At 38.5% G+C, this 25,073-nt stretch overlaps 2 protein-coding genes across 2 annotated transcripts; both read left to right on the forward strand.

Moving 5' to 3' along the window:
* Positions 1–12,167: 12,167 nt before the first annotated feature.
* On the forward strand, positions 12,168–17,080 carry hnf4a (hepatocyte nuclear factor 4, alpha). The gene is made up of 10 exons (XM_053643682.1): positions 12,168–12,315; positions 13,882–14,056; positions 14,179–14,273; positions 14,681–14,787; positions 14,888–15,043; positions 15,669–15,756; positions 15,851–16,003; positions 16,128–16,364; positions 16,475–16,597; positions 16,876–17,080. Exons 1-10 carry the CDS (start codon positions 12,201–12,203, stop codon positions 17,016–17,018), a joined length of 1,392 nt encoding a protein of 463 aa, XP_053499657.1. The 5' UTR covers positions 12,168–12,200; the 3' UTR covers positions 17,019–17,080.
* A 1,169-nt stretch (positions 17,081–18,249) lies between these two features.
* ttpal (tocopherol (alpha) transfer protein-like) lies at positions 18,250–24,800 on the forward strand. The gene is made up of 5 exons (XM_053643683.1): positions 18,250–21,091; positions 21,771–22,229; positions 23,494–23,687; positions 23,785–23,895; positions 24,304–24,800. The coding sequence occupies exons 2-5, from the start codon at positions 21,788–21,790 to the stop codon at positions 24,568–24,570; spliced, it is 1,014 nt and encodes a 337-aa protein (XP_053499658.1). The 5' UTR covers positions 18,250–21,091; positions 21,771–21,787; the 3' UTR covers positions 24,571–24,800.
* The last annotated feature ends 273 nt before the right edge of the window (positions 24,801–25,073 follow it).

Consider the following 25,073-nt stretch of genomic DNA (forward strand, 5'->3'; position numbering starts at 1 on the left):
GATATCTCAGAAAAGTGCATCGTGTATTCATTTATCACTATATCGATATTATTGATATATCGCCCAGCCCTAACCTGACGTGAAACTAATTTGTCAGGAGACGATGCCCATCATAGTCTTAAGAACAAGACTAGGCTAACGTATTAGCTGTGCTACAAATAAATGTGAAAAAAAAAAACCCAACTGTCTGTCAGAAACTTTTTATCCATAAATGGTATTGTCAAACAACTACGTATTTAAATTTACACGTACATATAATGTATATGTAATATCTATAAGAACATATCAATCTTAGCTAGTCAGCTAGCGATTGTATTGATAAAAGCTAGCTAGCTAATGTGAGAGGAAACTTTGCCTTGTTTCCTTTGATAGCACCGTATGACTGTCTGTCTGTGATTAAGTGACGAGTAGTTAGCTGTCTCTTTTTTAATGAATCATTCATTGCTGCGTTCGAGGTTGAAACATTAATTGACATTGTCCTTTGTGATTAATTAACGGACAGCGTCGCCTTCACTAGATATTCCTTGAAACTCCTGTTTAACCCATTAACTTCCCAGGACCTGTTGTCCTTTACTCCCATGATGTGCTGTATGTTCTTACCTGATTAGTTTCACTGTAGCTACTAAATATATCACAGTATGCTTTAAGACAAATAGCCTGAGGCATTAAAGCTAAAACATGATCCCATGGCACCAGCTGATATGGACTACATGTTGAAAATTTTATAGGAATAGACATGTTTTATCACTTTAATTACTAAGAATGGCAGAGAGCAAAAACGACACAGATTAAACCATTAAATAAGGAAATCTAAAATGACTCTAAAATGAGCGTTTTATTAAAGTCAGGCTCGCTGGAAGGGTAAATCATAAGAATCATAGAGTGTGTTTGTATTAACTGTAAAATATAAATACGTGGCGTGTACTATGCTGAAAAAAAACCCCAATAGAAACCATCACAGAAATTCTAATGGTTTCCACTACAAATACCATTACACTCATCAGCTTTTAACCACTAAAACCATTACCAAATGGTTTCCATTATGTAGTAGGAAGTATTAATGAGGTAAGTCCTTCATGGTATCCACAAGACATAACATGCAACCAATAAAAGGCAACCAATTACCAGTAGAGACCCACAGGGACCATTACAATTCCCATTATAACCATTAAAACCTTTACAAATTCCATGAGGGTTTCTCTTGTTCTTTTCAGCAGGGTAATTAGACTTTGAGCTTTACTGTTTAGCTTACATCTGGATTGTTCTAGTACGGTGACTAGTATGATGTTCTAGTATGATCACTAGGTAAGGAATAAAGCTCCTTTTGGGGAGTGCTGTTATAGGAAAATAATCAATGCCATGGTGGTGTGATGCACCTCTGATGAGACACGGTTATCACACTGTTGATTATTTCCCTATAATTATTCCTCCCATGTCACAGCAATTTGTCAACGTTGACCATTTTTCATTTATTAATGAAGTTGAGGTCCTGGTTTGTAACCGCTTATAGTTATATTTAATGCTGTGGAATATCTACGAGACAAAATAGTTCCTGTTGCTGTTCATGTTTTAGCAGCTATAAATCATTCTCTCCTTCTCTCATAATAATCCATCCATCCATTTTGCATACCACTTATCCTACACGGAGTTGTGGTGGAGTTGTTCTGGAGCCTATCCAGGGAACTCAGGGCACAGGGCGGGGGACACCCTGGACGGGGTGACAACCCATTGCAGAGCACAATCGCACACACATTCACACACTATGGACAATTTAGAAATGCCAGTTAGCCCATATCTTTGGACTGGGGGAGGAAACCAGAGTGCCCGGAGGAAGCCCCTGAAGCACGTTGAGAACATGCAAGCTCCTTGCACGCAGGGTGGAGACGGGATTTGAAGCCCCAACCCCAGAGGTGTGAAGCAAACGCACTAACCACTAAGCCATCATGCCCCTCTCTTAATAAGTTAATAAGACAAAATACAAAATACAATACAAAATACTTCCTGTGGCAGAAAACTTTCTTGGACTATTACAAAAGCGCTGACACTGGAGACTCCGTCCATAAATGTTAAATAAACATCTGCTTATAGGATACTTCCCCATATGTATTGATTTTTTTTTTTTTTTTAAATATGATTTTTTTTTTCTTTGCTAAATTACAACATCTGTTTATTTTCCAATTTTAAAATGAGTATTTTAAATAGAGGTACATGTAGATAAACTTTTGACTGACAGTATATTCTGGTACCTGACCTGGAAGTGGAGGTGTGTTAAGGATAATTACAAACTCCAAACACAATTGATAGTATTAGCTGTGAACCCAAGACTCCTATGAAATCTCAATGTGACAGGCATTAAGGGATTAGGATCGCTGGCGGTCAGCTTGCATGTGCTGCAGGGAGGCAGCGTCTCTCACACACATTCAGCCCCACACACACACACACACACACATACACACACAACAGTGAGGCCTGAATGGGCAACCTGCTTCACAGAAAAGGCTGAGGAGCCTGAAGGCACTGGGCCTGCATCTGCCGATTTAGAGCCCAGGATGTATGGAGAACATGGTGTTTCGCTGAATCCAGGTACTGACCTGCTGGAACACACTCACATTTACACGCTGCACACCGCCGGATGCCAGAGACGCCGGCGTAGTTTACATGACATGACATGTCGCTGTGCTGGATTTGTTTACCAGGCATTTTACTGTCAGGTAGTTTTAAGGACAGATGTTTGGTGCTAGATTAGTGTCAGAAGGTGTTGTGAAAACTGCATATGGAACGTGCTCCAAAATGATGAGTAATTTGTGCATATGGGATTTTTAAAATAGAAACATGTAGGAGTGCATTGGATAGCCTCCTACCTTCATGTATTACACAGAAGAAGCACTTTCCCTACTGTGTTCTGCATACCATAAAAAAATATTTTTGTCATCCATATAAATAGTGGCACGGTCTACTTTCTCTCTCTGGAAAAAAAAGGGTTATTTAAGGGTTCCAGAGATAGTTATGGGTTCTTCTCTACATGGAAAACATATGTTTTAGGGTTCTGTATTGTAGCGGTGTTCTAATAATGGTGGGGGCTTGGCTTATGCGCTCGATTTGCATATGGGTCCAAGGAATTTTTCACTCATTTATTACTGAGGGTTATTATTGAGGCATTTTGGTTTTGTAATTATAATTATGGCTTTGTGATAGCTTAAAGGTTATTTGAGGTCATCGTGTTATTAAGTTTCTTGGAATATCGAGTTTTTTTTTATAGTTAACCTTCGTGTTTGTGTTGTTGTGAGTATATTAGGGAGTATTGTTGGGTCTGTCCAGTTTAGAAGTCTTTCTAAAGAATGGAATAAGTGCAAGTTCCCATTGTTTAATAAGAGTTTTGTCACTGAAATATAAAACCATCCAGAAGGACAAACCCTAATAGGGTTCTAAATATAACTTAAAAATATACACTATTTTTAAACATGCAAACACTTAATACCGTTAACCCTTACAGTTTTCACCACTTTACCAAATACAGTTGCTTCTATCATTTGGCTTCTTACAAATTTCCTGTTCACCTTTGCTAACGTCAATGTAGAGCTCGCTCGTTTTCCTGTAAACATACACACACAAGAAAACCACATGGTGGAGCTGCTCAACTCAGAGTCTCCAACGCTCCATAATAATCCCTCTCCATTTTGTACCCATTTTCTGGTTTTGATTCAAAAACATGAATTATTTTTAAACGACCTGGTGAAATATTCTACATCAAGTCACATATGCGCATGAATATTATTTACTGCATTAGTTAGCAAGCAAACCAGAAACGTAAGCATTAATGCACAGTGAGTAATGTGAGCAAAGCACTGCAAAAAATGGCATCCTAGTGAGTAAAGATATCTTGAATATAGTAGATAAATTCATCTAATATTTACTATTATAAGATTACAAGAAATAAAATATATGATTGTTAAAGCTATTACTAATTTCAAGCTTGAAATAGTCTTGTTCTTTTGGAAGCCTTTTTTCCCCCCCAGTAATTTCGAGCATTTATTTCTAGAAAGAGGTACAATAATAAAAACAGGTTGATTAATCTGACATGTGATTTGTAATAATTTAATAAGAAGAAATATTAAATAAATTTCTCCACATTTAAGATATTTTTTACTTGCTAAGATGTCTTTTTTGCAGTGAGTAGTCATCACAATTATCATATGATTTATTTATTTATTTTTTAATTGACCCAATAGGCCAGAAAATGAACTTTTCCCCCATCCATGAGGGGACCCCCCCACCCGGGGACCCCCCCACCCCGGAATTGTATTCATATCAACCAATATGATGGTTTAATGCCGAAATTGACCTGTTTGTGGTGGTTCATAGGCAGAACTCATAAATGTGTCTGACATGATGTTATTTAATGAATGCAATAACAATAACAATTAATACATTATTAATATTATTACATTATTACTTTGCTAACATTACCTATGGTTCAGTAATGCCAATGTTTACAGTTTGTTAATGTAAAATACTGTAGTAAATAATGTTCATTTAATGTATTAAGTAAACTCCTTGCTGAAGCAATTCCTGGCACAAGCAACAATTCAGAAAAAAAAAATGCTTAATCAAGCTGCTTAATTTTTGTAAATTGCATTGCATAACATGATTGGGGATTGAGTAGGACACAGGAATATTTCGAAACATGTTTTATTGAGTAAATTTTGTGAAAACTTGTGATACCTAAAAAACGGACCAAATCTCAGTCTAATTAATGACGTTAATGATAATAATTGCTTACGGTTAAATGAATAAGCATCATCACACTTCTGTATAAAATGATACTGTACTATAACGACTCAATCAATCAAACTGTTAAAAATTTTTTTAAAAAACCCCATACAAATAGCAAACTGCTAATCTTATATATATGACAGGAGTTGTTGTTGTTTTTTTTTTACAGGTTGGTTATACATAGGTTCAGATTCATTGATGACTTTAAAAAAAAAAAAAAAAGTGATAAGTGTCCACTTAGTATCCCTGAGCCAGCAAAATGGATTTAGCCAACTCAATTCTCAGCAAAACAGTAGTTAATAATTGAAAGAATCTTATCAGAGGCCATGATTGATTTACAAAGAGCATTGCGTTAAATGCGTATTGATGCAATTGTTTACTTATTTGATGTTCATGTAGCTTCTTGGACTTTTATGGTTTTATAAGGAAAAAAAATAGAGCCAGATAGATTTTCTGTTGCGATTTTAATGGCACCAAAATGTTACAGGATGTCAGGACCAATCTTATTTGCAGTATGTGTTGCAAATTGTGGTCAGAAGTTTTCAAGAGAACTTGACACTGGAGGATCGTAATCATCCTTTCAACGGAAAAACAAATCTCTGCAAAGTTCCAGGGATACTAAAGCGGGATGGACGATCCTGACACTTTCCCCTCCCTTCCCCCAACGCCTGCAAATATCTTTATTACCCTATGATGTTGAGACTTAAACCGAAATACTTTACGGTGCCGTATTAGGCCCTAGAGGTTTATGATTACCCAGACTCCAAATAATAAGCTGTGTAAGGACTTTGAGAACTTCACACATACAGTAACTGTTAATCGTTATGGAAGAGGCTGCTTTTGCCTGGGAAGAATCTTTGAGAATCAGTGTTGCAAAAAGATATTTTCTCAGGTGCTCACATGTTCGAAAAAAATCACCAGTGATAAATAAAATTCCGCTTTAAAATAAGCGAACTGTTGAATGGTGATGATTTAAACCAATTTCAGTTGCATGATTATATGATGAAAATATAAGAAAGCATATAAGAAGGTTATACTTTGTATTGGTGAGTCACTGAGGATACCTGATGTTATGTCTAGGCATGGATTATATTATGTCTGGGCATGATACTATGTTATAACACTTTGTATTTTGTATTTTCTTAAGAAACATCTGTGAGGAGCTAAGCAAAGTAGCCTTGTTTTGCTTGTCAGAGATGTCTAATGAAATAATAATGGACTGTGAGACTTTAGACTACTAATTCAATTCTTTAGAAAAAAAAAATTGTGAATATGAATTTATTCATTAACGCTAGGAAATATTGTGTAGGCTACAATTTTGCTTTGATTAATGCTTTCATACTCTCTTTGTCCAAATATAAAACTTTTCCATAGCAGTCTAGTAAGAGTGTAATGCAATGACCTTATCTCTATCTATATCTGTTTAGTACTCCAAATATTTGTATCTGTATCTATATCCAGATTTAACCCAAAGTGGGCATGAGCTAAACTTGAAGGGTTTTGTTTTAAATACAGCTGTGCGTGAAGTTGGTTTTTGTACCTATCTTTGCCCAGTAAGTTACTAAGGATGAATGAATTACCAGCGTAAATGAATCACTGTAAATGCATTGCTTACGTTCATGTTAATGAATCTGGTCTTTCTTTGTCCCATGGGCTTCACACACTCCCACAGCTTGAAATGTACCACACTAAATGAAACTTAAATCCCACATGAAAGTATAAACCTCCCAATCACATGACCAGATGCCATGTAAACCTTTTACCATTAAAAAAAAATTTAAAAAGCAAATAGCGCGACACATTTATGCACTGTAAAAAAGTTCATTTAACTCAAAAAATTTGAGCAAACTAATTACCTCAAAATTTTTACGTTGATAAATCAAAGCCAAATACACTTAAATATAACAAAAATTTATTTTAAATTACAAAGTTTGAGTTAAATTTTTTTTTTTTAATTCATATTTTTTTTAATTCGTATTCGGTTACATCTTTCCCGTCTAGTTATGGACACTTTTGACAGTTATGCATGACGTAGAGTAAATGACATAATTACAATAAACAAGACACTATTTAAAGCTGTACTTATTAAAAGAGTGTTGTGGGGGGAAAGGATTTGTGTATAAATGTAAATCAAACACTCGTGCATCAACTTGTCCACAGAAAGGATTTTTTTTGGTCACTAATTAGACACAGTAGTCATCTAACAGATGGGATTACAGGCAAAAGTCTTATCAGTAACACCTATTCTGAGCTGAATACTTGCCGAGTCTGCTGTCTTTTCTCTTCACCATCATTGATTTCACTACTCAAGCCCTTTTAAATGTAGGACTGCTTTGAAGAGCACTAATCTGGTTTTAATGGAGAGGAGGGGCATAGACCATGCTTATTAATCCTCATAGCATACACAGTGATATGATCGATCTCGTCACGCTCTGTTTCGGTCGTATAATACATGAGAAATGGATTAAAAACCAAAATCAAATCAGTTTGCATGCCCTGCTGCATTACATCTAATGAAGTAAAGTCTTTCACTCTGACTGCCAGTAGTTCATCATGGGGGCTTGCACAAGCTGTGTGGTTTACAGATAGCAATCTGTTGACAAGGTCTTCCCCATGTCACTAGTCTTACGTACCTGTGCCATCTACCCCAGTGAGTCCACGCTGGCGTTTTTTTTTTTACTGGCCTCAGATGTGCTGGAGCATGCATATTTCCTTCTCTCTTCCACTCTCTTGTCATTCTTAACATGGTGGGCAAGAATCATAAACCCCTTTCAGGTGTCCAAATAGAGAAACCGATATATTCCGAAAGTTATCCATAATTATTCCAAGACCATGTTATTCCAGGCAGGCCAAATAGCTGGTAATTCAGATCGTGGCATTACTGCCATGTCCCGCTCAGTGGAAATGAAAAACACTCATTCAAGAGAAGGTACAAATAGGCAGTGGTTACAAATGGAGTTTGGTCAGTGGTCGGAGATCTCTATTGTGAAGATAGACAGGACTTTGTTCACAAACTGGAGTTTGAAGTTTCAAAGGGGGAAATAGGCAGCGGAGTTACATCAGTTCGGAACAGTCCTTTGACTTTTAGCCCTGGGTGGCATGGGTGACTGATTATAGGACATGGACATGACATAGCAGCCTCATATCACACTCAGGGAACTATTAGGGAAGGAGAGATCCTCTGGATGTACTCCATAATCAGTTTCAAAGTACACCTCCGCGCTCTGACTGGGTGTGCATCAAATTTGATGGAACAAAAAAATATAAGATGTTATGTTGTGAATGTTCATGGTTGTTCTATGCTCTATTTGTTTGTCAAAAATTGGTGCTTTGGCCAGTCTTGGAGCATTATATTTTAGATAGAAAAAGCCGTCTAGAAGGAGTCAGTGTATCACTCAGTGCTTTGAGCTAGGAATGATGTAATCACTGAAGAATGAGGTGAAAGTTAAATCAATTACATTCACTCAAGGGTCTTCGGCCGCTTTAAAGCTCCCTGAGAATGAGGAACATTTAAGTGATTGATTAATGAAAGAGTGGATAATTCACCTGTTAATTGGTTGATGGATTATCAATGAAGGCAACAGGCAGCCACAGTATCGTATCCCCCCCAAAAGCAGTGGTTTCTTAAAGTGGGGTCTGGGGACCACCAATGGTCCATGAAGTGCTGCTAAATGATTTTTTAAAATGTAATTAGTTAAGTGGCACAAGTCACAACCCCTCATCATCAAAGTTATATTTATTATTGAGTTCTTATAGTTATTAGCCTGTTTGACTGGCCCTTTGAATTTTAATGGGTTTAATCCAAACCCCAGTAGCATAAAAAACAAGTATATAGTATATTATATAATGTTATATATATAAATAAATATATATGTCAACTTGGACCTAATCTATTCTGTTGCTGGAAAGTTAAGGAATAGAATGGCTTATGGCTAATAAACTATTCGAATAAATAGACAAAATATGCTTGTAAACATTGAAATAATGCTCATGAAGTACACTGTGCTGAGAAGGTCTGCGGAACGTATTTTACTAAAGGTTTACAGAAGGTTTGAGAACCTTTGCTGTAGTGTTTCAAACACCTAAGAAAGTTATATGTCTAGTTAAGTGTCTAGTTAAAAAGTAGCTCCATTACTCTTTTAAAGCCCCAATCAGGAATCATGCCAGCAGATATAAAAACCTTTTTCCCTCTACTATTCCATAAAGCAGCATTCATCACCAGTTTCAGAACAATAGCTATGGTAGTAAAAGTATCATTTGTGAATATTATATTTATCTTATATTAAGCTTCCTAACAGAGTCGCCAGTTTGATCCTGAGCTCTGATTACTGTCTGATCTGAGCTTTACAAGTTCCCCCTGAGTGGGTTACTAATTCGACAATTTTAACAAAACTTTCAAATGTAGATTTACTTGGATTACTTCCCCACCTCAAGTGAATATCTAATGATAGTGATCTAGACTTGCCTGGTTAGAACACCCTGACTTTGCATGTGACGGGGAAAGCCATAACCTTGCGGATTAGATTTTATAGAGGTTTTCAGGGCCATCAGGAAGAGATCACAGAACGCTGGAAGATGTGAGTTATGATAAAGACTGTAATGGTAAGCCAGATAAGATTTGCACAGTGTGAGTCACTGATTTGCCGTGTTATTTATCCGCCTCAGGTTACTTGTCAGTGTGGTTAGAACAAAGCTCTTGAGCAAATAAGAGATTTCTGAAGATACGTTTAGGTTGGCACAATGCATCGAGACGACAGGACGTGTTTAGATGTGTGTTTCAGTTTGGACTGAATGAAGTCTTGAAAACACTTTATATAAACCTTATAGGAGGTTTGCAAATATTGTTTGGCACAAGATGTTGAGTATGAAATAATATCTGACTGCAGTTGGCTTTTTTAATGCATAACCCACAGTACGATTCGGAATATACAGTACATACCAGTATATTGCCGGTTTGCTAGTAAGTTTAGGTGTTTTCCAGGCTACTCCAAACAACACAGCTAATTTAGTCTGCTTCATTTCTACATCATTTCCACTAACATTTTGGCAAGGTGATAAAAAATTCATGACCCATACCACCAAACCAGTCATTAGTGAATATAGATAACTAAGAACAATATGGAAATGCACATATGTGTCACGACATCAACCAAACACTGATGTGTAATCGTAGTCGTCTGATTGGGGAGTCCCAAAGTTGGTGCCAATTAAACTGTGCATTTTGTCAGTTCACTTGGTTAGCACGTGAGTCGACTCTGGGGTTTGCGACATTTGTGTGTGTGTGTGTGTGTGTGTGTGGGTGTGCGCGTGTGTGCGTGTAGAGAAGTAGATTCATGAGAGTACATTTACTGCCCTTGTTGCCTGATCTGGGGAACATTGACCCATCACTTTGTACTGTCACTTTCCCTTCTACAAATATATCCTCCCCTGTGTTTGCTCATGCCCTTACACTTATGCACTTGCTGTGCTTGTTTACCCAACCAATAGTCTCCCCTTGGTTTAAAACAACCCTGCATGTCAGCATGTAAAATGCAATGACAATGCTATGCTTTTATTACAAGATTATCATACGATTGTAGAGATTGCATCACTGTTAATTCCAGTGATTCTTACCTCACTGTTATCTATTTAAGATGAAAGATATTGGTTTAGGGAAACTGTGTCCTGAATAGTAAGTGAGCCTTTGAGTTTCAAGATTTTTTATGGCTTTTTATTATGTTCCTTGATCAGGTTATAGCACTTTAAAAAATTATTATTATTATTATTATTTTAAATAACTTTATATTACTTTAAATTCAGCAAATAGACAAGGATTAAGACCCACTACAAGACCACTTAGACCAGGGATATTCACCTAACACTATAAAGGTACAACTAGCATGCAGCTGTTAATGCCGAACCATTAAAATTAGTTCATATCTGTATATAAGACAGTTTTAAATAGTGGTTCGAATTCGTTTCATAGTGCTGCTTGATGTTACCACTTTTGACTAGTACCATGGTATTTGAGACACTTCTGTTTTGAGCTCGAAGCAGAGAATTAACACGTACAATATTTATCTGTTCACTCGCCTTTAAACATTCAGTTTTTGTCATCAACCATGTCGTCAGGTCGCTAATCAGACCAGAACGGTTACATGAAATGAAAAGTCTATGAAACTCTGTGAAAGCGCTCCACTTTTTGAACTAATGTCTTTAACTCTGCAGCTAGGCTTCAGCTAAATAATTTACATAAATGCATGATAAACTGCTGATAAAATGGATAAACTATGACACAGGATTTGATAAAGAGTGCTTGGATCGGTTTCAGGGGAAATAATTTATTGAGTTTGCATCCAGACTATATTCCACCAGCTGACGTCCACCAACTTTACGTCCTCCAACAAGTCATTAGACCAGTAGTTAGACTTAAACCAGTAGGCTAGTTAGAACACTACTTATTAATGATGATGAAGTTTAGCATAATGTTGAGCGTACTGTTCTCCATAGTTGGACCCAAAGTGACAGATCATGTGCATATGGGTTTTTCAATGAACAATGAGTTCTTTTACATAAAGGTCACAATTTGCTGCTTGCAAGAGTCACTGCTGTTGTTTATTGTGTAAGAATTAACACAGACTTACCAAACGTTGCAAACAAGGCAGGCTGCCCCTCAGTCTGAATTGAGTGGCTACATACAGTAATATAATTCACCCCCAAAATTATATTATATGAATTATATATTATATCATAAAATCATGTTATATGAAGCAAAATGACATAACAAGGACCAGAGTGATGGACAGGGCTAGCCAAATTCAGTGATGTAACCCAACCCCCATACAAAGGATTCTGAAGAAAGCTTTGGCAATGTCTGTGGGTGAATGGGAACTGATAATTTGGCTGAGGGGAAGGTGACTTCAGTCAGCCCCCTCCATCATTTTTTTTTGTATCTGTGATAGTGTTCTGTGGATTTGATGAGGAACAATATTGAGGTAAAAATACAAGGTATATATTTGAAAACTGGACTGGATTGGTGTAAAAGGCCAATAAATGTAACTAGAGTAAAATGTCAGGTACGGAATGTACTTGCACCCATGAAGTTGATAAACCTTTACAGATATTGAGAGAGAGAGAGAGAGAGAGAGAGAGAGAGAGAGAGAGAGAGAACTTGTTTGTCCCTATCTAAAAACAATTCTGATTTAGCACTTGAAAAGCAAGAAAATGATTAACTTAAGGGCCATCCCACTCCAGAACTGGCCGTGGCCTGGAGTGGGAAGGTCTGACTTGTCAATCAAAGTCAGTTTCATCTTTGCTCTAGAGGACATGGCCCATGTCACTCAGAGGTGTCTACCTCTCTAAGGGGGTGGGGCTTGTCCAAGAGAAGGGGGGGGTTCAAACTCCACTGAAGAGCACAAGTCTTTGCCCCCAGTGTCAGGTAGCTGAGAATGCGCTTGTCCAAAGCACTAGCAGACATGGAGATGGCAGACTACAGCGAGGCCCTGGACCCGGCCTACACCACATTGGAGTTCGAGAACATGCAAGTGCTCGCCATGAGCACAGGTGAGTCCTCCTCCCAGCTGAACTTTGAGTCCTCAGTTAGTGAATGTTTGGTCAAGTGTGGGATAATGAGGTTTAATGAGTTTCACACTCTTTTATAGACTTTTGAGGATGACTCAAGGTGTGCTGTGTGCCTGCAGTGGCTTATTTTGAATGTTCCATGCTGATTGCGATTGTGACAGCAGGGCAGCATGCATGAGACTGAAATGCAAGGAGCTTTGAGAGATTATGGCTACAAGCTCTGTCTTGTAGGCAAGCTAGGATTGTGTTTCATCCCAAGAGTTGCACAGCCAGAAATCCCAATGTGATTCCATCCAGCTCTTCTTACCTGAAGTTGGTCGGTTGAGGATAAGATGTCTGTTCAGAGTAGTATTTCCAAGGATGTTTGACATGCAAGATAAATGGACCCAGACTGTAGAAGATGTCACTGAACCATTCATTGGTTTAGTCTCCCATGGCTTTTTTTTTTCATGAGAAATCTAACTGATTCTATTAACTCGATCCACCATCTTGATTTAATGTACGTATTCATTTCTGGGTCATGTTTGAACACCTATTCTGCACTTCAGTTTAATACACTACTGAATGTATTTAAATAGCTATTTAATGGTGCGTTTAACTGTATTTTTTAACCGATTCGTTGTGTTTATGAGATCATCGTTTAAATGGCGATGAATATGATTTCCAAATCTGTCACGTGGTCTTCCCCATTCAGATAATGAATCAGTTCAAAAGGAGTCAATTAATGGAGCTATCATGTAGCATGTTTCCCTTTGATCAGCTGAGGAAATGTGTTTACCCTGTTTGCCTTTAATGCAATCACTCAGTGCTCCTTAGAGGATTTGACATAAAAGTAAACATCTTTTAAATGATTCATTTTAAATGATTCATCGTTTGAGATGGTATTTGATGATTTTAAAAATGATTTGCCCATTAGTCAATTAGTTGTGTATTACAGCAAGAGTTTAATAAAGACTTTTGCATATATTACTTTGAATAGTTTTTTCCTAAATGTTTTTAATAAATCCACATCAGTTCTTCAGGTCATCAGGTCTTTTTGCCTGGTGCAGATTTCAGCTATAATCATTTCTGGATGACGGGAGCAAACACTGGATCAAACATTACTTTAATTACACCAGGTTGATTTACATGTAATTCATTGTAGCACAAGATTTCTTTCAAACCATTTTACTGCCTTTCCATGGCCTTTTGCCCACTGCTTTTCTATTACCTATCAGAGCAACAGAAAATCTTCCCCCTTTTTTTTTATTTTTTTATTTTTTTTTTTAGCTGAGTATCTGATAGAGAAAAACAGATCTGGATGATCACTGCACAAGAATTATGAATGACTTCATCCCTTGTATTAAAGCATGCATATACATAGCAAAGTTATGGCTCCTCAAGCAATGTTTGTGCGGTAAATACAGAAAGTAAAAGGTCACCATCTTTTTTGCAACCGATCTATGATTTCATTAAAGTTTAAACAGAAGCACGACGTAGTATTAGAGGAAAAGATATCCAATGGAGATTTTGAAAAAAATTCTATAAGCAATCACCCTTCTCTTTCAGACTCCTCGCCAGCTGAGGGTGCCAACCTGAATGCTGCCAATCACCTGGGCACAGGGACTCTGTGTGCTATCTGTGGTGACCGGGCAACAGGAAAACACTATGGAGCCTCCAGCTGTGATGGCTGCAAGGGTTTCTTCAGACGCAGCGTTCGCAAAAACCACATGTACTCGTGCAGGTCGGCAATAGATTACCTTTGCTTGTTCTACAATTAATTTTTTTCTTTTAGTTATATCATTATAGACTTCTAAAATAAGCTTATTCAATCTAGTGCCCCCCTTTTTTTTGTTTTGTTTACAGATTCAGCAGACAATGCATAGTGGATAAAGACAAGAGGAACCAATGCAGATACTGTAGGCTTAAGAAATGCTTTCGGGCCGGAATGAAAAAAGAAGGTATGCGCCACTTTCATGTTGTTTCGTGACATATGAATAAAGCTCTGTTGGCAAAACAGGACTGAACGCAAGCTCATGTGCCTTGTGGGACTGAGAGAAGTCTGATATGCAGAGTGTATTGCAACATCAGAGTGAGACAGACAACTTGTTAATGTTCACTCTACAATGCAATGAAATCTATGGCCAACTCGTGCTGAGCAAACAGTTCAGAGGCATCATAATTGCACACTGATAAACAGGCCAACCTTGAGCATTTTCCCTCTCGACTAATAGAGGCAATGCTAATGCACTCCACCTCCCTCAGCTATGTGGACTGATTGGTTGAGATTGAGTCATCACAGTGATTGAATTTATGTGATGAGCACTTCCTCACATCAGTCGTTCATTGTTTGTTCTCTTTGGCATAGCTGTACAGAATGAAAGAGACCGAATCAGTACCAGAAGGTCCAGTTACGAGGACAGCAGCTTTCCCTCCATCAATGCACTCATCCAAGCTGATGTCCTCTCCAGACAGGTTGGCTCATTCTCTTTAAAAGATGATATCTCATAAACGATATATATATATATTGTTTGGTTGAACGCAAGTTTTAACAGGAACCTTCGCTACGCTGTAGATCTCCTCTCCAGGTCCGATCATGAACGGTGACATCAGAACAAAAAAGATGGCCACCATTACAGATGTGTGTGAATCTATGAAGCAGCAACTGTTGGTACTGGTCGAGTGGGCTAAATATATCCCAGCCTTCTGTGACCTCCCACTGGATGACCAGGTAAGACTAAAGGCAAGAATCTGCAACATCGTGGAAAAAGCAAAAAGCTTCAAGGCAAGGGTTTCTATTATGAATTGGCAAAAGATCTCATTGATGGTAATGTAAGGTGTGCAGCACTGCTGAAGGAACAGTCCAGCACTGTAATGTACATTCATTCAGATGGGTCTTTGTCATTTTTTAACCAAAAATATGTCTAAAATATTTAAGGGATGAAAGTGAGATAGGAGGAGTGAGGAGTTGGAGTGGGGGGAATCTGTAGTGCTAGTGGTTAATATGTTTTGATGACTCTGGTTAGAAAGTGATGAGCTGGTTTGAAAACTTACATGCTCCTTAAGACCTACAGAATCATTAACAATGTAAGCCCCGGGATGTGGTAACTGATTTGTGGACGTTGGTCACGAATGACACTGCATCTTCTTCCAAATAAACTTTCTTGCCTAAAATCTGTGAGAACCTCTGATTTGAGTATACGAACACTTTTTTTTAACCATTTAAAGACCTCCTCCCCCAGACACCCAGCTTCTGACTATTCTCATTCAGAGTGTACCTACAGTGTTTAAAGAAGGTGCACAAGTTGTGGATTGTATATGAAGTAAAATTTTTTTGTTTTTTGTCTGTTTTTCAGGTGGCTTTGCTTCGAGCTCATGCTGGAGAACATCTCCTGCTTGGAGCTGCCAAGCGCTCCATGCTTTACAAGGACCTTTTGCTATTAGGTAAGGTTTAGTATGAACCATGAATTGGACTCTTTATATTGGTACTAGATTTTATGCACATATTAATGGTTGTGTGTGATTCTCCTTTCCCTAGGTAATGACCATATAGTTGCTCGGAATTGCCCGGAGTTGGAAGTGAGTCGCGTAGCAGTAAGGATCCTTGATGAGTTGGTCCTTCCTTTCCAGGAACTCCAAATAGATGATAATGAATATGCCTGCTTGAAGGCCATTGTATTCTTTGATCCAGGTAGCTATGAGATCCCAGAAATGAGCATCATTTTGAAATCATATTTACCTAGATGTATAAATCCCAGATCTTGGATATTAAAAGTTAAGTCATGAGTACATTCACATTCTCTTGTCATCGGTAGATGCCAAAGGTCTGAGTGATCCGAGCAAGATCAAGCGGATGCGTTACCAGGTGCAGGTCAGTTTAGAGGACTACATCAACGACCGGCAGTATGACTCGCGGGGACGATTCGGCGAGCTTCTGCTTCTGTTACCCACACTGCAGAGCATCACCTGGCAAATGATTGAGCAAATCCAGTTTGTTAAGCTGTTCGGGATGGCCAAGATTGACAACCTCCTGCAAGAGATGCTTCTGGGAGGTAATAATATGAATGCTGGAAATAAAAAAACATGACCATCAGACTGATTTCTTGAGGTGGCCCCAAAGGCGAGATGGATGACCCTTGATGTTTTCATGTTCTTATGATAGGTTCTGCTAATGAGGCCCCCCATGCTCCTCCATCTCTGCATCCACACCTGGTCCATGAGCACCTCAGCAACAACGTTATTGTGACCACCAGCATGGCCACTCCAATTCACAATGGACAAATGTGTAAGTCCTTGACGTACCTTTGCTATTAGGTTCCCTAGCACGTTTTTACTCTTCACCCTCCCATGTACAGCAGAGCCAAACAGGCTGGAGGGGCAAACCTGCTTCCTGTAGTAATCCTTTTGGTGAACTAATCAGGCTTACTTGGTCCAAAAAAGCCCTTTCTTATGCTTTCTAATGCCTTCAGAAATGTCAGAGCTCTTACTGCATATGTTTGCAATGCTGTTCTGTAGAACCTTTGGTGTGTCTTTAATGGATCTTCTTACTTTCTGTGCTCACAGCCACACCTGAAACTCCAATCCCATCTCCTCCACCAGCTTCCAGCTCTGAGCATTACAAACTGGCTCAGGGCGTCATAGCTTCGGTGCCTAAACAGCCGACAGCCATTCCTCAACCTACAATCACCAAGCAAGAGAGCATCTGACCATCTCAAAAATTAAAAAAAGAAAAAAAGAAAAAAAAAAAGAAAGAAAAGAAAACCCCACATCCTAAAACAAATTAGCCATGGACAAGTGGCTTGCTTCAGAGATTCCTGGAAAATAATTATTTAATTTTGAGGCAGCCATTAAAAGTCCATTGGTCTATTGGTAAACCATTTGCTCTGGGAAGGAGTGTTTGCAAGTGGTATAATATAAAGTACATTTTGGGTTATTTTTATTTTTGTTTAAACATTACAGTAAGCAACAAATGAACCCCCCACCCCGTCATAGATAATGACCAAAAGAGCAGAAACCTCAGGATTGTACAGTAGATATTCTGTGGAAGAGGCTTTTTTTTTTTTTAATGTATTCAATCAACCTGACTTATAGGCTGATGTTTTTTTTTTAGTTTTTTTTTAGTGATACATATTTATACTCCCCTAGGAGAAATACATATTTCAACATGTCAAGAAAGAGAATTAGCAAAGTTTATATTAATATTATTATATTAAGATTAAATAAATGTTACAACAAGCCTTTCATCTGGCAAAAATCAGATGTGTATGTTGTACAGTATTTTAATGACTGAGTTAATATGAATGATTTTTAAAGTACTTAGGAATAGGCTACACTGTTTGTGCCTTACAATTTGCATAAAACTGCTCTTCATGAGCTGTTCATAGTTGTTTTTTTTTTCTTTGACGTATCATAGAAAAATGTACATCGCATGCTTTCTGTTTCAGCTTTTGATTATATATTTGTTGTAACAAGTTCCACATGTCCAGTATTTAAGTCTGTATAGAGACGACAACAACAAAAAAAACCTACGTAATGTCCTGTTCTACCCCATTAATCCATTACTAAGATGCCATTACTTTTTGTCCATATATCACAGACTATCACAGTTTACTGGTGAAAGTTTTTTTTAGTGTTGGTCACTGAAGCCGACAGCCATACGAGTGTGTAAGCGTCTAACTGAAACAGTGTGTTAGTATACAATATGTGGTTTGGAAAGAAGTGCCTTAGTGCACATTGAAATGAAAGCTGACTTGGGCCTTGCAAACTGATATTAAATGTCAAGGTTATATTTTTACATAAACTCACTCAGCCTATTCATTTATTTCCATTAGGTTAATTTATACACCAGATTAATATGTCGCCACAGAATTATAAAAACCTTAAGCAACCGGTGTTTCACTCCATCTCAGCGAGATTTGTTCTATAAATGGGTAATCAACTGCAAAAACTTTTTCAATTGTGATCAAGGAGGATCAAATTCAAAGCCAGTCTTAAATTTTTTTTTTTTATGTTGGAATTATTATTATTATTATTATTATTATTATTATCCTTTTTTTTTTTTTTGCTTTGTTTTATAAAAGTCCAATTTGAAACATATTGACACATGAGAAGTCATCTAATCTCTTAATCTTCTCAGGCAGTAAACCTGCTTTAAAACAGGACGATAAATGTGGTGGCCTACGTGGCAGATCATGGTCATGGATTCTAGGGCGTGTGTGTCGAAACTGATAAATGTCATAAACCAAATTCCAGATAGACCAAGAAGGAACCAGGCGCCTTCCTTCTGAAATCTGCAGAGCTAGTACAAGAGGGTAATATTAGTCTTATCTTGTCATACATTAATGAGCTTCCATTGCAACGGCTAATAACGCAGTGATATTCTGTCATCATTAGCACACAGGATGCCTACCCCTAGAACAGCAGATGAGTCATGATACTGCACAAGGTGTGGGCATTCGGCTCACGGTTTTTCATGTAACATTTTAAAGTGTAGTTTCTACCATGAGTTCCATTTCTGGATTGGCATCTATTTAAAAAAAAAAAAAAAAGCTACCATCTGTTAGAAAAATCGAATTTAGAAAGGGCTACGTGACAGTAATGTCTTCACCAATCAAACACCAATCAGTCTGAATACTAACAATGTATGCTGTTTAATGAAATGAGCAAAGTCAGGATATATAGCACATATCAGGAGGTCCAGAAGACTACCCTTACACAGAGGACCCCTCGTAGAACCTGGATTAAAAGTTTGCTTTGATGTATCACTAACAAATACAGGCAAAAACAAAAGGTGGGTAAAATTTTAGAAAGAAAGAAAGAAAGAAGGTCAGCAAGATCAGATTAAATTTGTCATATGTTTCTGTTTCCAGTGCTGTGAGATTTCAGTATTAGATTTGACATTTATGCACATATACAAATGAAGAAAGAAAGATCGCTTCATGGGTTAAACCTGCTTTGTGAATATGAGAATTAATATTGTTACTGTAGATATGAGGTGTGAGCAGGCTGGTTTGAGAATATTTGCACCGCAACTAATATTATCGACATCTCACATGACCCTGGCACCTTTAAACAACTTCCAAACCAAATCGAAGTAGGCAACAAAGCCACAATTAGCAGTTTGCAGGACATTATCGATTGTTTTCTGTTTGTTCATGTAACAAACATTACAGCTATTTATTGGATGACTGTCGTTATACAACAGCGCTGTTGAATTCTCAAATCTGATTGGTCAGAAGGAAAAACACTTAAATGTTACTATGGTGAACGTTTCTATTTAAAAAGAAGAAGAAGAAGAAGAAAAGTCTCCATCACAGACGTATCTTAAGGACTGAGTACTTGAAAAGCTGTTTTTTTGTGTGTGTGTGTTTTTTTAGCACACTAAGTATAAGTGAGAGAAACAAATATTAAGACATGCTGGTGAGGGAACAATTATCTGTCAGTGGTATCAGGAACTGACTTCTTTCGTGGACATTCCACAACATTAAATGGTAATCAGAAATGACTAAAAGTAGGTCCTGTTCATTAATAAATTATAAAATGTAATTGGCGTTTATAAAATGCATGTAAAATGTAGCGTAAAAGGCTAATTGTTGTGATATAAGAACAATAATCCACTTCAGAAAGTGTTGTTATAGGAAACAACTTTGGGATCACAGAACCATGTCATTGATTATTTTCGTGTAACGGCACACCCAATACTTTCTTTAAAGACATTCCTCTAGTAGTCACTTAAAGGCAATCCTACAGCAGTATGTTACTGGAATTATGTGTGAGAGGAGAGCACTGAAATAGCTATTTCTCATTAACCTGCATCAATATGCTTTTTTTTAACAAATTTTTTTTTATTTTGGTGCCTGTTGCATGTTCTCCCCGTGCTGCGGGGGTTTCCTCCGGGTACTCCGGTTTCCTCCCCAGTCCAAAGACATGCATGGTAGGCTGATCGACATGTCCAAAGTGTCCGTAGTGTATGAATGGGTGTGTGAATGTGTATGTGAGTGTGCCTGTCCAGGGTGTACCCCACCTTGTGCCCCATGCTCCCTGGGATAGGCTCCAGGTTCCCAGCAATACAATAGGATAAGCGGTATAGAAAATGGATGGATGGATAGTGCCTGTTTCCTGTTGACTTCCACAGAAGCCAAGAAGTGATGTGTTATTTTGATATGTTATATAATATTTCATGATTTCGACTTAATATCTGGGGCGCACGGTGGCTTGGTGGTTAGCATGTTCGCCTCACACCTCCAGGGTTGGGGTTTGATTCCCACCGTGGCCCTGTGTGTGCGGAGTTTGCATGTTCTCCCCGTGCTGCGGGGGTTTCCTCCGGGTACTCCGGTTTCCTCCCCCAGTCCAAAGACATGCATGGTAGGCTGATTGGCATGTCTAAAGTGTCCGTAGTGTATGAATGGGTGTGTGAGTGTGTATGTGATTGTGCCCTACGATGGATTGGAACCCTGTCCAGGGTGTACCCCGCCTTGTGCCCGATGCTCCCTGGGATAGGCTCCAGGTTCAGAGCTTCCGTACATACACTTCCAAGAAACATTCTCAATATGTTTTACGTATTTTACATAAGCCTGTCATGTACTGTATCACCATATAGGAATCGAGCTGTGAGAATATACAGTGCGTAGCATCAGTTAAACAAACAACTTGAATGGATGATTTTCACCCAATATGGCAACCCGGGTTTGAGTGACGTCATCGCGCAGCAGCCACAGAGTAGCCAATCAGAGAGCGCGCTGCTTCTGTACACGGAACTGATTGCGGATTTGCTTAGCAGGTCAGTTATCACTGCGATTGTTTTTGTAATCGATTACAAGACCGTTTACACATATTTCCTGTGCAGGAAAGAAAAATGTAAACCGATTGCGATTGTGTTTGCCTTTTTTATTTTATTTTTTTTAAGTAGTGTAATGACGACATGAATATGCACGGCATCATCATCATAGTGACAGGAAGAGCTCATATTAGCCGGCTAACTAGCATCTCTGCACTTCACTATGTTCTTATTCACACTTAAAAAAAAAAAAAAGTTTGATAAACATGTTTCCGGTCAAATTTGATCGGTTTGATTATTCTGAATACAGCCTGCAAATATTCATATCATGAGTTGATCTTCCTCTATATGAAATGCTTCCTATTTAATCCACCTTACCTGCTAATGGTAAAAAAAAAAAAAAAAAATTCAAGAAGGTCACATGTTCTTTTCTTCTTTCTTTCTATTTCATCCCTGTCAGGGTTTTTATGTTATTTATCATTAAATACATATCTATCATTTAACCTTGAGTTTCACTTTATAATGTCAGACACAGATTAAGAAGGAAGGAAATAAAATGCATTAATTTGTTGTGCCTACTATCAAGCAGGGGTGAGCTGTTTACATTTAGAGTAACGAGTTTTCCTGGTGAAGTTCGGCGAGATCAGATTCACTCTGTCGTTTATTTACCTTCTGATGTCAGACACGCGCAGGTAGCCAATGGCACATCAGAATGGCCACACTGATCCCGGCCCTTCGGTGGACGTGATGGCAGGCGAGCGGTTCCCTGCAGCTCCTCCACCCATCTACGTGTGCACTCTCACCCCGGATCTGGAGGCCAAGGCACGAGAGGAGCTTCAGGAGAAGCCCGAGTGGCGTCTTCGGGACGTCCAAGCGCTGCGAGACATGATCCTGAAGGAGCATTCCAGTCTGAGGACACGGCTGGACGACGCATTTCTCTTGCGCTTCCTCCGAGCCAGGAAGTTCGACTATGACCGTGCGCTGCAGCTGCTCCTGAACTACCACAGCAGCAGGAGGGCCTGGCCTGAAGTCTTCCAGGACCTGAAGCCCTCGACGGTGAAGCACGTACTTGAGCTAGGCTTCCTTACTGTCCTGCCCAGACCTGATCCTCAAGGCCGCTACGTTCTCTGCTTACGGCCAGGTTGGTTGAAATGTTAAAAATTCCAGGAAAGTTTCAGGAGGAGTCTTTCAGAGTCATGTAGGATCTATTTACCGTGGTTGTTAAACTTAAAAAAATAAAAATAAAAAAAAAGCAATAATTTTTTTATTTAGTTGTTGTTTCCCTTCTATGTAATATTGAAACAATAGCGCGTTAACTGTTACAGGCTAACCCTGTTAGAAATTATATATTTAAAATATTTATTCCGTATAAATATATATTCCCATTGAGTTTCAATTAAAAAAAAAAATGCGGTTTTATTTTAATCCTCCATAAGTGAGGAGTGATCTTGAGTTTTGTGAGAACATCAGTTTATTAAAGAAGGGTTTAGTGTTAGGGTGAGTGTTTAGTTATACAGTCTGGTCCATAAGTATTTGGACAGTGACATCATTTTCGAAATTTTGCCTCTGTACACCACCACACTGGATTTGAAATGATGTGATGGAAGTGTAGACTTTCAGCTTTAATTCAAGGGCTTTAACAAAAATATCGTATTAACCATTTAGGAATTGCAGCCATTATTTGTGAAAATGGACTCCCTCCATTTTCACAGTCTCAAAAGTAATTGGACAGTTGACTTTTAAGCAGTTTCATGGCCAGGTGTGGCCTGTTTCCTCGTTATTTCATGACAACTGAAGGAAATAAAAGGTGTGAGGTTGATTGGTCCAACGCATACATCATCATCATCTGTCAAACATGGTGGAGGAAGTGTTATGGCATGGGCGTTGATGGCTGTCACCGGTGTTTATTGAAGTAACAGGATGAATTGTGAAGTGTATAGAGCTATACTTTCTGCTCAGATTCAGTCAAGTGCTGCAAAACTGTTAGGACAGTTTCACTGCTTCACAGTGCAGATGGATAATGATCCAAAACATACCACGGAAGCAAATGATGAAACTTGTCTCACTGTCCAAATACTCATTGGTCTGACGGTATTTAAAATCAATATACATAAATAGCTAAATGTTTGTCTACATATACGTAAGGTAAGATGCCATTAGCAACCACATGCTTTTCCATGCAATGTAAATGTCGGTATTATATATATATATATATATATATATATTTTACATAAACGGACGATTCACTTATTTTTGTCTATTGATCAGAGTCATCTGAAGATCACGAAACAACTCGTCGGTTTAATCCTTTAGACCAGCCTGAGCGACATCTGTAGAATGTTGAGTAGAAATATCATCATCATTAAATGCTGAATAATACATCTTTTGCATTGTTTTGACGACAGGGAAATGGACACCGAATGACTATCCGTTTGTGGACAATATCCGAGCCATTTATCTGACGCTAGAAAAGCTGATTCAACCTGAGGAGACCCAAGTGAATGGAATAGTCATCCTGGTGGATTACACCGGAGTCGGCTTGTCTCAGGCCTCCAATCCCGGCCCTCTACTGGCAAAGAAAGTCGTTAGCATTCTTCAGGCGAGTCTATAAGCAAATAAACCTCGTGGGCCAAAAATACATTCCCACTTGAATTTTTGAACATATTTATTAAAAAACTGTTGATTTCATGTTTCAGGATGGATTTCCTATCAGAATAAAGGCAGTCAATATCATAAATGAGCCTCGAATCTTTAAGGGAATATTTGCATTAATAAAGCCTTTCCTGAAGGAGAAGATGGCTGAAAGGGTAATTGATTCGAATTATTATCATTTTCATTTTTCCTCATTCAGTCCCTCCAGGATTTTGCGATCGCCGAAATGAATGCGAAATCAAGGAAACTCCGCCATGTTCTGGGTTAAATTCCAAAATTACCGCAGGTTTTCCGCAAATTTGGGCCAAGACGTGCCATGTGACATCATCACAACGCGTGTTTAGCCAAACCCTCTACGATTCACGTGCGTCGAACACGAGTGCAGCTAAAAGGTCTCAAAATGCTCTGCAAATTCAAGCATTTTTGGCCACAACAATCAAACACACACACGCAAAAAAACAAACCTCTGCAAATTCCTGTATGGACTGACTCATTATGATTTAAGATGAAAGTGTTTTTACTCAACATACCTGTGCTAATGTGACCGCTGTCCGCTATTCCAGTTTGTCCTGCACGGCTCAGACCTGTCGTCCCTGCATCGTGTCATCCCGCGCTCTGTGCTGCCGCAGGAATACGGAGGCGTGGACGGCAGACTGGACATGACAGCTTGGACTCGCACACTGCTGGAGGCCGAGGAGGAGTTCGTCGTGGAGTTTTGCCAGCCGGAGCCTCTTGAGGGAGCGTTAATGCACGACTCGATGTTGTTTGAAGGCGAGCATCCTGAGGACTCGTACAGAAGCCTGCGCTCGCAGCTCTACTACTGCTACTGATGTCTCGTCAGGCGGCCGGCACCTTCTGTTTCTCTAAAGATGTGTTATTTTTAACAACTAGGCTCAGAGATGGAGTTTTATTTTTCTGAAATCATTAAGCTAAAAATGGTGTGCGAGGTTCACAGATTACAAATGAAAGGTCGTTGAGGTGCAGCATTATTGTTTATAGGGCATTAATAAAGGACAGTTTATAGGAAACATTTTTTGAGACTACTAGGGTCAGGAGTTTTTATTTGATTTTATTATAGCATCAATATGACTCGAGGTGATGGTTCTGGACTTGCCGGATCAAGTTAAGGTGTTTTTGAATATTTTAAAAGAATGCCATACAAACCAAATCTACATGCCGATAGACGTCCTTTGCTATTGTTTTGCGCTTACTTGTGCAAATGTTACACACAACCATGCAAACGGCTTGTTTTAACACTAATGCTTGATGTTACGATGCAACGAAGTATTGCCTTAATCTAAATAAGAAAAACAAAACAAAACAAAAAAAACGG

This window comes from Ictalurus furcatus, chromosome 15, assembly GCF_023375685.1.
Source record: "Ictalurus furcatus strain D&B chromosome 15, Billie_1.0, whole genome shotgun sequence".
Classification (NCBI taxonomy): domain Eukaryota; kingdom Metazoa; phylum Chordata; class Actinopteri; order Siluriformes; family Ictaluridae; genus Ictalurus; species Ictalurus furcatus.